General features: G+C 39.8%; 2 protein-coding genes across 5 annotated transcripts; one reads left to right on the top strand and one right to left on the bottom strand.

Annotated features, from left to right (window-relative positions):
* Nucleotides 1–749: 749 nt before the first annotated feature.
* trim46a (tripartite motif containing 46a) lies at nucleotides 750–11668 on the bottom strand. Of its 3 annotated transcripts, XM_067510443.1 has the most exons (12): nucleotides 11174–11668; nucleotides 8284–8542; nucleotides 7575–7725; nucleotides 6554–6752; nucleotides 6317–6463; nucleotides 6135–6230; nucleotides 5406–5659; nucleotides 5206–5327; nucleotides 4785–5114; nucleotides 3787–4016; nucleotides 3591–3658; nucleotides 750–2687 (listed from the first exon to the last, which is right to left on the bottom strand). In XM_067510443.1, exons 1-12 carry the CDS (start codon nucleotides 11231–11233, stop codon nucleotides 2240–2242), a joined length of 2364 nt encoding a protein of 787 aa, XP_067366544.1. In that variant the 5' UTR covers nucleotides 11234–11668; the 3' UTR covers nucleotides 750–2239. The 3 variants fall into 3 exon arrangements, with proteins under 3 accessions (XP_067366544.1, XP_067366545.1, XP_067366546.1); XM_067510444.1 differs by lacking the exon at nucleotides 6317–6463; XM_067510445.1 differs by lacking the exons at nucleotides 750–2687; nucleotides 3591–3658 and adding an exon at nucleotides 4369–4451 and having other exon boundaries at nucleotides 3878–4016.
* Nucleotides 11669–11735: 67 nt separating this feature from the next.
* LOC137130368 (transmembrane protein 107-like) lies at nucleotides 11736–15152 on the top strand. Of its 2 annotated transcripts, none has more exons than XM_067510447.1 (6): nucleotides 11736–12174; nucleotides 12251–12318; nucleotides 12416–12516; nucleotides 12979–13075; nucleotides 13200–13358; nucleotides 13904–15152. In XM_067510447.1, the coding sequence occupies exons 1-5, from the start codon at nucleotides 12088–12090 to the stop codon at nucleotides 13267–13269; spliced, it is 423 nt and encodes a 140-aa protein (XP_067366548.1). In that variant the 5' UTR covers nucleotides 11736–12087; the 3' UTR covers nucleotides 13270–13358; nucleotides 13904–15152. The 2 variants fall into 2 exon arrangements, with proteins under 2 accessions (XP_067366548.1, XP_067366547.1); XM_067510446.1 differs by lacking the exon at nucleotides 12979–13075 and adding an exon at nucleotides 12808–12904 and having other exon boundaries at nucleotides 11741–12174.
* The last annotated feature ends 45 nt before the right edge of the window (nucleotides 15153–15197 follow it).

The raw sequence follows: 15197 nt of genomic DNA, 5'->3' as shown, positions 1-15197 counted from the left end.
CATTTGTGGAATTTCAATGTCTGCATGATAAAAGCTTGTTTACAAAGTCCTGGCCACTACTTCAACTGGTTATCTCCTGAACCTGAACTTCTGTTCAAATATAAAACAGATGTGGAGCTTCGAGTCCACTTGTTTCTCTTGTCAGGTTTCCCAAGGTGTGCCCTTGTTTCAAACAGAAATGGATTATTACATTTAAACCCTGTGGCACAAAAGATCCACTTTACCTGTTCAAGCAGCTTTGGCACACTTGAGTGATTAAGGGAACGCTTGCCTTTACATGCAAACTGCCACCACACACTCACAGATGCACTGGATTTTCCGTGACATTGAAACAAAGAGAGTCCGTTTTTGTAATCCCAAAAGGAGTCCTGTTCTGCTGTTTGTCATAATAAGTCAAAATGTGACAACTTAATAACACGTGACAATTAAACCAACAGCTGCATTTGACTGAAAACACTTGGCTAACAAGGACTGGGTGTTGACATGACAGCTGTGATGAAAATAAAATAGGTTTACAATGAACTTTTGGGAGTTTTGTATCATAGCCAGTGTGTATTAGAAAAATGTTTAAAATAATAGAAAAAGAACTACAAAACAGGATAAGATACACTAACTAAAAAGTTCTGCCTTAACTGTATTAGGATAAAACAAAAGATTAAACAATTAGGATATGAGTTCTCATAAACAGCCACCAAACAGATTTACTTTTACAAGAGTAAAAAGAAATTAAGAAAGAAACTACAAACACAAATATTTTATAGTTTACTTTACAGCTTCTAGTGTGGTTAGTATTTCACACAAAGTAATCGATTTTACAGTTCACTGCAGTTATCTGTCATTTATTGTTTTTTCTCATGACACGATAGAAACATTCTGTGAGCAAAGTCTAAATTAGGAGATTCTGATTTTTGATCTGCTACATGTGAAGTCATTTGCAGTGCTGTAACACAAGTAAACACTCAAACACACAAACACACACGCACAAAACAGAAAGCATGAAAGTCACATGCTAGAGCTCTCACAAACACACATACACATCAGAAAATCACACTATATATGAAAATACAGTCGGAGCCAGTTGATTCTGAAATAGAATAAAAACAATATGTTGCTTTAAAATGATATACATCTGAGCTATTGCATTTCCCAAACATAACTCTCAATCAGCTTAGTCTGAAGTACATTAAGTATTATCAGTTGTTGTAGGAAAAACAAAAGCTAAAGAAGAAAAAGTCAAATTGAAATCAACCAGAGCTCATAAAACAGACATTGTTCAGCTGGTTACCTTGCCATTCAATAATGTCCTCCAAGTGTTCATTAATATGTATGTGCAATTCACTCAAATACCACAGTTTTAAACTGGAGATGTAGGCCATCAACTTTTTTAACTTTTATCAAAATGCAAATCACTGAAACATGTTCATTAGTCAACCAGCATGATGACAAAAATAATTCCTCTGAACCATTTTACTGTGATTGCTATTGTAATCTGAAAACACCAGTGAGTGTGTTTACACAGCCTAAATACCATACAACTCCTTTTAAAATGCAAAACAGCAACTACATAAAATACCCACCGAGACTGCGAAATACCACAGAGACACGTTATCCTGATGTGAGCCAGCTGAACTTTACAATTCAACGAACAAAGAATATTCATATTCTATTACTGCATTACTGTATATTCACATTTGTAACAATTGTTGAGGCCACATAAAAAAATTAGGATAGAAAAAAGACATACAGTACATCTGAGGGGTTTTAACAAGGTGAAAGTCTGTTATCTGCATATATATGTAAATTATGCATCCTAGTTACACTTGCATGCAACTTTTGTTGTCTAATCATTCTGGGTCAAATCAAAATAGGTGTAAAAGGAGGGCAGATATGTTTTCATACACTGCAAACCGATCTTCTTAACCTGTTATGTTAACCCGTTAAAGGTGTTTGATGCATCCTGTAAACAAAATTCTGCATAGTCTAAAATTGCTTCAGCCACAATTTCCAAAGGATAATTGCAAAATACAGGAGAAAGCAGTAAAAATAAATAAAACCACAGGAGAGATATTCTTAGACCAAGTGCAAATGCATGAATCTAGAAAAATTTGAATATGTCCAAGAACAAGTAAGTCAAGTATTGAAGACTGACAAAATCAAGGCAATGAATCATCATCTTACATCAGGCGGTGACAGATATGAGACTACCTTTAATCGCTGAGTGAACTGGGCTGATAAACTGCTATTTACTGAGATTTGTTGCGCGTGTTTGGATGGTTACCCTCCGTGGCGCTGGCTCTTCGATGGTCCGATTGGCCACAAGATCCTGCAGCTGCAGGGCACCTCCACCAATGAAGCAGAATGCCGGACACACTGGAGCAGAACAGTCCACGTGTCCTTCCCACAGAATACGTAACGAGTGGGCATCGTAGAAAGTGACACGTCCTTTGTCACAGTCCAGACACACTCCTAGACGAGGTGGAAGAGGAGTGGTATGAAGGTGACGCAGGTTGTTGTGACCGCTGCTGTGGGAGTTTCCTCCTCCTTGGCTCTGGCTGTCCCCCTGGCAATGACTGTGACCATGTATTTGAGGAAGGAGGATCTTGCCCATGCCCATGGTCAGAAAGCAGAAAGGAGGTGAGTCTTGGCCATCTTCAGCTCCGCTGTCGTGGCCACTGTCTGGGTCACATCTAGGGGGGGATGCAGAGAAGAGGAGAATGTTAAGTTGAAAAAGAAAAAAAAGAGCTTGTGAGTGCATGAAACACAGTCGAATGCAGCTAAATATTAGAATGGATTTTTTTTAAATCATAAAGTAAATAAGATCTTCTGATGTTATTGTTACTTGTATAAAATCCAAGTCGAGCATGTAGCACACAGTTTAAATTATCTACTTCACTATATGCAAACTTTTATTGACAGTTCATAAATGACAACATGTAATGTGGCAGTGGTCACTCTTTAGTGATGAACCCACAGGGGAATATCACCCAACTCTGCAATTCCCCAGTTTTAGCAGTTTTCTTTTTTCAAGCTCATGGTTTTCATTTTACAAGCCATAACTTTACTGTGCTGTTTCAAATATAACACCAGTGCAGTATTTACAGGTAGTTCCAATGCCCCCAAGTGGTCAAATCTTCAATAAAGTATAAAGTACATAGTCTGTGGGCAAGACACTGAACCCCTAACAGCCCTTTCCCATCCCCAGCTTTGCAGTGCCCGGTAGAAATTGGGGAGGGTTGTGTCGGGAAGGGCATCCGGCGTAAAACTTGTGCCAAATCAACATGCAGACAATGATCTGCTGTGGACCCTCCGCCCTGAACTCACGGGATAAGCCGATAGGACAAAAAAATAAATAAAAAATACTGTAACTATAGAAAACATTCTGGCATCGCTCCTATTACGCTATATAAGGTGCATATGAGGAATCCTACCTTAACAAGAGCATTACTAATGAAGATGACAGAGGTACATTCTGTACATATCTGCATTTCTTTGTCTGTGTCTCGTTTTTATTGTAATAAAACAATGCTTTGTGAAGCTTTAAGTCTATATTAATTTTTAATTCTATATTTTTGAGGGTAATGTTCCTTTACCGAGGGCTGGCCATATCCTGAGGGAGGTGAAACCACTCTTGTAGTTTAGCCTCCTGTCCTACTCCCACCTGTAACATAGGGGAAACAGAATGACAGAAAGCTTTGGATCATTTAGTGTTAGCATGTAAGGTGCAGATGCTTCTCTACATTATATGTAGCACCTTGTAACAGACAAATAACCAAGCATCCCTCTCACCTTTACCAGGTAGGAATCAGGCTCCACGGAGCATGCCCAGTAGTGTCTGCCTTGAGTGACAGCCAAGTCGGCCACCAGCAGGTCAGAGGTCAAGTGGCAGGATGTGAGTGTGCGGTCGGCAGCCTGCAGGAGAGAGAGACCTGGCACACTGCGAGCATAGGTCTGGCCTCTACCCAGTGCCAACCTGTCAGCATGCAGACCCCAGCGAGAATCTAAGGAGAAACTCAGCACTGGGAGGAAGGAAGAGGTAAGGAGATAGGAGTAAAGAAGGAAAGAGTTGGCAAGGAAGGCAAAGTAAAGAATTCAGGATTAACGAAGGATTAGATCCTGAAGCAGGGACAGAGTCAAACTACAGCTAGTCTGATAACACAGTATAACTAGAGATAAGAAGGACAGGGATAAGAACACTAAATATGAGCCTGATCGAGGGAAAAGGGGTCTATTAAAGATAACATTCTGCTGATCTCCCAGTGAAGTTTTTGTTTTAATGTTGTTTTGTGAAGGGATGGCTAGGTTGAATAATATCAAGAGAAATAATAGACAACACAGAAAATGAGTTTTTGAAAGTGCAAATGAACAGACCTGTAGCAAGAAAGACAAGCAGAAAGAGTCTGACTGGGATGAGACTGGACTGCAGAACAGAAAAGGAAGATATGGTACAGAAGCTAAAATTTAAAAAATGAGGATGGAGGAAATCAAGAAATTGAGAGAAAAGAATTATAAAGATTAGTAAATCAATTTAAAAATTACTATAAATGTTTTAATACTGTAATAGCCAATATGTTTTTTTATTACCTATGCTGTTCAGATAATTTAAAACAAAATTCCAATCTCGAGGCATACTACATATTTGCCAATTATTTCAATGATGCTGCATTGGAAATGATGAAAAGCTTCATTTGTTGTTGATTTTGCAGTAATTGGAAGTTTTGCAGTGAAATAACTATAAAAATAATAATAATAACAATAATTTTGTGTAACCATTGAAAATATCTCACCAGGTGCAGGTGGAGTGTGGAGGTAAACTTCCTCACTAAACTCTCCAAACCCAGCTTTGTTGCAGCCTCTCACCCTGAGCACGTACACACTGTCCATCTGCAGTCGGTCAACCACAGCACTAGTCCCTCTGACTTCATCCAGGCGCTGCCACACTGCTTCACTATTAGGGGATCTGGTGCCACCCCACGTGGCTTCAGCTCCTCCTGCTCGTCGCTGATACTCGACTGAGAAGTGCCAAGCTGGGGCTGAGTCCTGAGGGAGGCGCCAGCACAAAAACAGCTGGTCATAAGCCAACGTCTTCTGAGTGTCAATAACTGGAGCCAGTGGGGCTGTTGATGAAATAAAGCAACGGAAAGATGATGGTTACTTTAACTGGTCACCAAGCCACATGATTTAAAACACAGAAACAAAGAAGCTCACCACGTATAAACTCCAAGCTGTTGATAAGCCTGACCTCTTTGGATGCATCTAAGTGAAAGTGTCTAAAGGAGGGATCAGCAGCAAAAGTGAAGCACTGTAGGTTTTCTATGGCCTTCACCAGCCTGAAGGAGGAGACAGTGAGAACATAATTCTTTAAAGGTCTGTAAAGGTACTGTGTTTGTTTGCCGCAGGTAGCCTACCTATTGTGAGTGACTCTGGCCGCCTGTACAAAGCAGGGTGCATCAGACTCTTTGAGCAGCTCCTGCGTATAGGCCATTAGGCCTGCATTCTCCAGCAGACCTTGCCTCTCTGAGACCTGAGCAGACAGGGCTTCCCCCCTCCGGTTGCGAGATCCTTCCAGCCCGAGAGCCAATGCCCCCTGACGCTCAGCTACAGCTGCTCCCAGCTCCCGGATACAGTGCGTCAGCTGCTGCAGAGCCACTGCGCTGTTTGCCTGGAGACAGACAGAGAGAGAACCCAAAGAATGGGAAGCAGACAAAGTGGATTGATTCTTGGTGATGAGTTAAAAAACAATGGCAGATTAGAAATAACAGACACAAAGGCACTGTTTTTTAGCACAGCAGTGTACAATTAAGCTAGTGTGCTAGACCTCTAGAGGGCCTATTAATACTACCTGTCCCTTCATCTGCAGTTGTAGCTCCAGTAAAGTTGCAGGAGAAAGACTTGGGATTCGTGGGATTTGGGATTTGTGTTACAGCACAACAAAAAAGTAGTTTCCTCAAAACAACAGTGTTTTTTGTGTGTCTTTTTTTTTTTTTTGGAAGGAAAGGAAACATTGACTCAGTTCTAACCTGTTGCGTAAAAGACAATTAATCAGTTATTTTCCAGAGCACATTATAGTGTATGACAAATTCAAATTATCAAAAATAATGAGAACACAGACAAAGCAAAAGGCTAAGGTAGTTCACCTCCATCTGTTTGATGGCAGCCTCCAGTTGAGTGATCTGGCTCTGTATTGTGTCTTGGTTAGCCAGGATGAAATTGACTTCCTTGGCAATCTTCTCCTTCAAGACCAAAACAAAAGGTAACACTTTGAAGCTGTTAACATATCGACCCTTACTCAATTCAAACATACTTCAGACAAACTGACCTTTAGGGCCTGGTAGGCCTGTGCCATAGGCAACATTTTGTGCCCATGGTGGACACGTCGCAACTTACAAAGTGGGCACAGCAACCTCTGGCAGTTACGACAGTACCACTGCAGCCTCTCCTGCTCATGCTCTGTGCATGTTAGCACCTAAGATACAAAGGTGGATTGATGCACAATGACAGTAAAAGATAAGCTACTGTACCATACCTCATGTGGAAAACACAAAAACAGACAAACCTTTGGCCTAAAGTTGTTGGTGGGTAGAATGTGTTCATGCTGAGCTCGAGGAGTTCCCCAGGGATGGTAAAGTTTGAAACACTCATTGCAGAAGTTAGACTTGCAGTCAGCGCAGCCTTTAGTGGCCTCCAGAGAATGAGGAGGCTTACAGAAACCACACATGATGGCTACACTGCCTAGGCTTACTGTGTGCCTGTACCTAGGGGCGGACAGGGGGAGAGGGAGATAAAGGCAGGGCTAAGGTAATTCTCCAACAGTAAAGCAAGAAAACATTAAATGAGTATTCAAACTGTAGACAGAAAAAGACTGAGCTCATCAAAGTTCACGCTGCTCCCTTTTCAGTAGTTAGGAGTCCAACTCTTTAAATGCTTGACCTGGATACATCACCAGCAGCTGCCTTATTAGTGCATCCTGTGCAGTAAAACATGCACCGTCACACTTTCCTGACCAACACAACCACTGCCTGGGGACGGAGCAGCTGCACTTACTGTATCAAACTGCTTTGTGTGAAACAGGGAAACTGTCTACCCCCTAAACCCTCTCTCTCAATGTTTGAAAAACAGCTCCTCTCACTTTGATCTTCTCTATTTGAACTTATAAGAGAAGATTATTGAGATTAAAGAGGAATGGGAAGTTTTTCAATATAAACTTGCTCAACTACACTTTGATTAAATAACCATATTACCCGAGTTAGTGCTGCCATATAATGCAGTTTTTGAGCTGTTCCGGCAATCTGGTCTTAGGTTTACCCATGGATCAGGGATAAAGGAAAGATTAATCATTGAAACTCCTTCCAGCAAATGACATCCTGTCTCATTTATAAAGTGGTATTGACTAAACCCCTTTATTTGCTGTCTTTCTTCATTCCCTGCAATTTTGGTTAAAGGAAATGTTTCCAATCACTAATTACTTTGTTTTGATTTCTGTTGATAATCTGATGATGATAAGACAAACTAAAAACACTACACATTTGCTGCACTATATATATACTGCATTTCAAGGTGGTTGTGCGTATGGACACCTCTCCACAATTCGCTCCAGAGTGAGGTTGCGGAGGCACTCCGTCAGGCCTTTCTCCCCCAGCTCCACATCCTGCTGACAGGTAGGACATGGGAACAGCATGGGGGAAGATGCCACGTCCTTCCGCCTTCGCCCTGGGTACGTCCCACACACTGGTTGATTAAAACAGGTGTAGAGGGCATGAAGGACGAAGAGAAATGAATAAATAAACAGAGGGAAAAATGTGGGTGTTAGAATGGAAGATCTGTCTGGGTATGAGAGACAGCTAATAAAGGATTCACGAGAGATAGACTGGTGAGAAAAGGCAAACGCAAAGCTCAAGTTTGTCCTTCATTTACTATATATGGAATGCAGTGATAAATAAAGGTGTGTTCACAGCAAAGGACATTCTTACACACACACATACACTCACACACACATGCATTAAAACACCTGCTCAAAAGATGCTTACTGACTTTCCCATTTTCTTAACTCTCTGCTTCTATGAGTCTTGACCTACATGCAGTTAAATAAGTCATGAGATCGAGACATGAAGCTCTGAAGCAAGCTGCTGACATTACAGCAAGGCTATCTTTGATACACCATCATCTGTGCATTATTAAATCATGATGTCACTCTAAGCTGAATTAATTTTGAGACCATTCACTTTTCCTGATCATTGAAAACAAAAACATTACTGAGCTATTTGAAATATTAAATATTTTTCCCACCTGTTTTGAGGACCCGTTCCATGCGATCAGGGGTCCTAGGTGTGGGTCTGCGTGCTTGTCGTGGGGAGCGGGTGTTGGGTGTGGAGGCTGGTGAGTTGGGTTCTGGAGGGAGATCTGGAGGAGGATAACCTCTTTGTACTAACACCTCAGCCGCACACAGCAGACACACACTGTGCTGGCAGGGCAGAAGGATAGGTTGCTTCACTATCTCATCACACACTGGGCAATACAGCTCCTGTTCCATGCTCTTCATGTTGGACTAGAGAAAAGGGAAGAGAGATAAACAAGAATTCAGACTAAGGTTGGTATAAGTAAAGGATCAGATGCTCTTTACATTCTGAACTTTGTGTGTAGGAGTGAAGAGTGGGAAGGGCAGCTGCTACAAATACTGGTTATGTGCTGGATATACAAAGCACAGGAAGAACAAATATGGAGGAAAAATAGCTGTCCCTGATAGCTTAGCTTCATCTTGGCTTTTACCATTCCATTTCTGTATTTCATATCGAATTACCTCATGCGTCATAAGCCATAAGTGGACATACACTCTAAAAAGCAGTTCAGAGGACCAGTTACTGCCACTTAATAAAATGCATGTTTCCAAGATTAAAATCCTATTTTTTTTTTGGTTTAAATAGACTTTTTAATTCAAAAACTTACTTTTATGAGTTGTGTTGAAATACTGATGTTGGTAATTACAGCGACTTAATTTTGGCTATCATGTAAACTCACATTTTTGCATTCCTCAATGTAAAATATAATTTAAGTCACGATAACATAATAAAATAAACATAGCAACTCAATTTCATTCTCTGTTGAATGCTATATTTGAAGTCAAAACAATGTTACAGGACCTGCTGTACAAGGCACAGGGATATAAAAGACATTTTCAAGGTAAGAATAATTTGCTTTACAAAGATTTTCTATTATTGGAATGTCTCGTAGCCTGTAGCTTTAGTGGTCTGATGGATAAAGGACAAACTTGAAAGAGTCTGTTTACCTACTACACACAGTGCCGGTTGTCTTTAGTCATGTAAACTAACTTGCCTTGGGTTTGTAGATAAGATTGATAAACTGCCCTTTGTTCTTCTAAAGTTTACTACACTTAAGGCATCAGGGTTTGTTTAAAATTTGCTGTTGTACACATAGATTGCTACCTTTTCAAATTTTCAAACAGAGTGACTTCTCTAGCTTGTTTCTCTACAAAACCTGCTGCAGGAGATGGGATGAATATTGTAGAGGTGTTTAGGATTTGATTTTGATTTATTGTGCTGTGATAGAGCTTTTTCCTGATCCTTTTTTCAATTTTTTTTCTTAGCACAATACAATTGAAATGCACCAAGAGGTAGCCATGCACTGTCCTTATCGTGGAGAGATGAAGACCTTTAATGAAGTTTGACGTAAGTTAATACAAGCGATCTAGAACAATTTAATCCACATTGAAACACAAAAACTGCTCTCTGCACTCTGTATTCATTCAAATACGTATTCATATTGGGCCTTTCTTCAATGATTTATTATATGGTAGACAATGAGACATAACAACAAATTCCACTAAAAACAATTGTAAAAGAAAATACAATGACAAACTACTAGGCTGGTCAGATAATACTAATAAATTGAGTGAATCTCATCTGTACATTATTGATTTTTGTGAAATTGGGTGCAAATAACTTCTGAGTATTTTCTCTCAAGCTAATTGATGAAATCTGTTAATTTAGCCAGTTTGAAATGTGTGTCTGTTTGTATAAGTTGGTCTGAAGTTTACATTAGAATAAAGGGTCTTATTGGAACAACTAGTCATTTAGGGTGACAGTCTAAAAGCTTGTTATCCAAGTCATTATCTTTAACATGTTAACTTTATTGTTTCCCTTTTACAAGGATATGGAAGACTTTGTAGAAGACCTTGGCATGCAAGTGATTGCCTTAATCAGTGGCCAGCCCACTACAAGCTATGACCAAAATACAGCAACCATTGTGCATAAGGGAACTATCTAACTTACTTGTGTTCCACATCACTGTCATAGGTTTCTCAGATGACACACTGTATTTTGAGTTCTACTGAAGAGGCTAAAGAACCTATGTTACCAGAAAAAGAAACATAACATAGGATTTGAGATTTTTTTAACCAAGACAAAGCTTCCTCCACATATAGTATATATATTAGTATATACATATACATAAAGCATGCCAGTAATTAAGTGGGTAAATAAATTGCATAAATTGCATTTATTTCTAGAAGAAACGCTAATTCCCTCAATGCAATGTAGCTTATTGCTTCCACTTAATTTCTCCAGAAACTGTCATGGCTCAAAAAGCTTGACGCAAGCTGTTTTTTTGTTTGAGTCAAAGCAATATTTTTTGAGTGTACACGCCTTTATCCAAGAGGAAAATGTTGTGATCAATAGTTTAAATACATTCCTCAGTTTATGGCTGAGGAGGCCTTGTTCAGCTAAACTCAGCATCCCGTTTCTATGACAACGCGCATCATCTCTGCCTTCTCATCGTGTGGCCCAAAAACACGCATTTTCAGCTACCGCTGTCATTATTCTACTAATTATGATCACCAAACATCAACTTCTTTATCAAATACAGCATTTGGATTTAGTGGGTATGCCATTTCTAGTCTGTCCTCCGACAGTGCAAGAGCTTTGCAAAAGAGAACCCTATATACCTTTGATTTCGGCTAGATGCCAAAAATCTTCTAAAGGTATAAATGCCTCACATTCCTCCACCACTTACGCTTTATGCGCAGTCACAGGAGTCGACGAGAAAAAGGCCAAATTCTGTTATTAAATATAGCTTAGGTGACAAAAAGACATGTAACCCTCGTCGTTTCAAATTGCACACATGGTTGACATAAATATTGTTATAAAATGAGCATCATACTCACACTAATGCGAACCAGCGCGTCCATGATGGAGGTAAAGGTTTGCAAGTCCGCTTCTGCCATACTTCAACGATGTCTGTGTCTCTCTAACACAGTGACTAGACCCCCTTTCTAAGACAGAGTCGAGCGCTGCTTGTGTCAGTGATAAGGCCTAGACTAGTGAACCATTACAACACATAAAGCTCTGGGTGGTTGTGTGCTGATGAGCACACGCTGATTCCGTACTGTCTGTCTGGATCAACGGGTCGTCGTAGGATGGGAGGGGAATCTGGAGCTGAGCCTATACGCGATCGCAGCCGCACTGACCACGGGAGAATAAACATGACCGTTTAAAATTAACATATGCTACAGCAATGGCTATTTTATTTTCTACACCTGAAGATGTCATTACGCCGTGTTTGATTCCGCCATAAGGTCCCAAAAACAAACTGATACAGGAGGGGTTGGTGAAAATATTCTTGCATGTATGTACTCTCGTTGTGCCTCCGTAGCCTAAAAGCCAAATTGCTCGTGGCCCAGCCAAGAGCAATTTGGCTTTTTTTTTTACCGTGTTGCCTTTGGGTGGCAGTGTTGCGCAGAAAAACAGAAAACGTGAACAGACCTCTTTCAAATCTGGTCCGCATCCGGGTTAGGGTTTAATCTATACTGTCTGCGCTAAATCGGCGGTTGTTGTGGCAACCGTCTCTAGCGATAACAGAAGCAACGTGAGATTTGGACTTCTTTTTAGATAAATATAAATAAGCGGTAAAGCGGTTGCATGTTTGCTAAACCGGGTTATTTTTCTTACGACTGGGATAACGGTATCTTGATGATTGTACTGTAAATAAACGCTAACTTAGCAAAGCACGGTTACTTAACTATGGGATAGCTGCTGGACATGATTGTAGTTCTTACACGGGAATACTCGTGGCCTTAGAATGTCGGCTATCGGCAGCCTTGTCCCTGCACGGTTTCTTACCATCATAGCTCACCTTGTTATTGTTATCACTATATTTTGGTCAAGGGTAAGTAACGCTTATTATTGTTTAGTGATTATTACACATGCTATGTCGTTGCCGTTTTTTAACGTTTGGTTTATAGGAAAACAACGTGAAGGCTTGCTTACCTTTGGATTTCTCGCAGGAGCAATATGAAAATGAAGACAGAAAGTAAGTAAACCTTTTAATAAACATATACCACATTGTTACACACAAATCAAAATTTTAACACATACACGCATTCTACATATGTGTCTCTTTGTTTCAGGTTGGTGGTGGCATTGGCAGTAACCCTTGGCCTATTCGCTATAGAGTTGGCTGGGTTTTTTTCAGGAGTATCCATGTTCAACTGCAGTCAAGGTGTCCTGTGTATCCTTTATACTTATAAAATGCTATTTATTCTAATATAGGAAGACATCAGTCAACTCTGGCTCTCAACACTGTATATGTCTTAATGGAAAAAATCATGTCCCTGGCAACTTTTTGTGAGATTTTTGACATTGTGCTACCATACAGAAAATGATAAGGGATGAAATGGCAGCAACTGCGACAAAGCTGTGGGATTAAATAGAGAAATAAGTTATATTAGCAGTCAGTCTAGTCTTCAGTTACAATTCCATGACTCAAAACTCCTGTGTTTTTGCCATTCACCTACATTAGCAACAGGACTCCATGCCAGTGCCTCAGTGGCTTTGCTTTTCTTTTTTTTTGAGCAGTGGGAGTGTGACATCTACTGGTGGATCCTTGCCATTTGCAGGTTAGTGTATATGTATGTAACATTATGTGTTTATTTTTCCAAAACTGTTTTTTTCCCTGACATATTTCACCCAGCACTGGCTCTCCACTGCAGTGCAGCGGTATCATTGTCATTCTTTGTTTTTGAGAAGTGGGAATGCTGGACATATTGGGTTATTTTTGCACTCTGCAGGTTTGTGTTTGCATAGGTTGGTGTGTTTGTGTGCTGATGTGCATTCAGTAGTAAAGAGCCAAGCGAGAGTACATATATGAGCACATGTCGTTAATATTTCTACTTTTGTCTCTTTCTCCCTTAGTGTGCTACCTGCTTTTTTGGAAATTCTTCTGTTTATAGCTGTTTTTGGACTAAAGAAGAAGCCATTATGAAAGACAACCCTGATGTAAAATGCAATAAAACAGAGTGGATGTGGATCTATATCACTGTGATACAGATATGGATATTGCAGCTAGATGAGGTCTGTGAACTGTTTGTGCTACACAAAGAAATTAACTGAAAATCAATGAGTGAGTGACTGATTTGCAGGTGTGTAGTGTGGGTATTTGCTGGTATACAGAGTCTTTCACATACAGAAATCTGTGGTATTTGTGATTGCAACATGGAGGGTTACAATGAAGTTGTAGATACTCTGCCCAACAACAGTGCACTGTAAGACAAATGTAACAAAATGCAATTAGATATATGAGAATAAATATACATATTAAAGTTCAATAAATATACAGATTGAAAAGACAACATATACTGTAAGCATAAAAGTAGACCTGTGTAATGGTAGACCTAAAACCTATATAAGTGCACATTGTATTGAGGAAACATCCTTCTGGAGGTGCAGAAGAGGTCACTGTTCAATTTATAATGTACATCAACAACAGGTGGTGTCATACTGGTCATGCTACTGTGAAAGACTCTGTTTCCCGGACATAGAACTCCGTCCACTATATGCCTGTGTGAGTCCTCACACCATATTGATTGCCGTCTATATTCCTCCCTCTGCCTCCTCAGAAAGTGCATGTGACGTCATACACTCGGTCGCAGCCAGACTCCAGATCCGACATCCTGATGCCCTCTTTATGATCTCCCATGACATTAATCATGCAACCCTCTCCAAGACCCTCCCCACCTTTACACAGTATGTGTATTGTCACACCAGGGGGGAGAAGACACTGGACCTGATGTACTAAAATGTTAAAGAGGACCTAAAGCTCTTCTGCCCTCCACCCCGGCAGGTCTGACCACAACCTGATCCACCTCCTACCTGTGTACAAGCCACTGGTTCAAAGGCAGTGCCTTAGGAGGGCTGGTTCTGTTCTGGGGGAGGAGCTGGACCCTTTGTGTGTTGTGGCTGAGAGGAGAATGTTGTTAAAACTCCTCTCAATCCTGGATAATTCCTCCCACCCACTCCACTGCGTGCTGGCTGCACGGAGGAACACTTTCAGCCAAAGACTGATCACAATAAAGTGCTCCACAGAACACCACAGGGGATCCTTTCTTCCAGTGGCCATTAAACTGTTCAACTCACCCCCGTTCAACTCATCCCCAAAAGGACAATTAGTATGATTTTTATTTCATTTATTTTTTTTATTTCATTTATTTTTATTCCTCTAGCTGGGTTTGTATTTGTTTATTGTCTTTGTTTGCTGAAAGTTATTTTTTCTACTTTGAAGTGGGGAGCAGCTTTAACAAGGCAATACAATTTTCTTATGAGATCAATAAAGTTGTCAAATCATGAATCTATTATCAATATAGAATTATCATGGATAAAATCATGTGTACTGTAAGCAACATTTTAATGTTGTAGTTGGTTTAATTTTTCTTTTTTCAGTAATGAGTTGGTTTTTTTAAGAAATATATATTATTATTATTAAGAGTCAATTATGAATTATTTTTTGTCATCGTTGATTTGGTTGTCTGTTATTCTTTGCAAAATGTGCTTGTAAAATCTCAATATGCTATGTGTTGTCAAATTGTACAGATTGTAGGAATTTTTAACTTGTCTATTTTTGTTGTCTATGTGGTATTCTGGGATTTCTGTCAGCCACAGCTTTTTTTGTATGAACCGATGGAAAACCAATATTCACAATATACTAAAATCACTCATAATAATGATAAGATTACGTGGAAGAAATGGACAAAATGGAAAGTCAATAACTACTGTACTTTTTACAGTTTCCTTGTACAAGAAAGTAAAAAAAGTTATGTGGTTGTTTTTTCAAATTTTGAATTTTTTTCAAATACAAAAGTTTAAACAAAGCTTTCCTTGAAGTATTTCGTAATGTATTAGGTAGTACAATTTTGA

This window comes from Channa argus, chromosome 7 (genome assembly GCF_033026475.1).
Source record: "Channa argus isolate prfri chromosome 7, Channa argus male v1.0, whole genome shotgun sequence".
Taxonomy (NCBI): Eukaryota; Metazoa; Chordata; class Actinopteri; order Anabantiformes; family Channidae; genus Channa; species Channa argus.
Note: the sequence above shows the minus strand (reverse complement) of the source record. Positions and strands in the feature narration are given on the sequence as shown.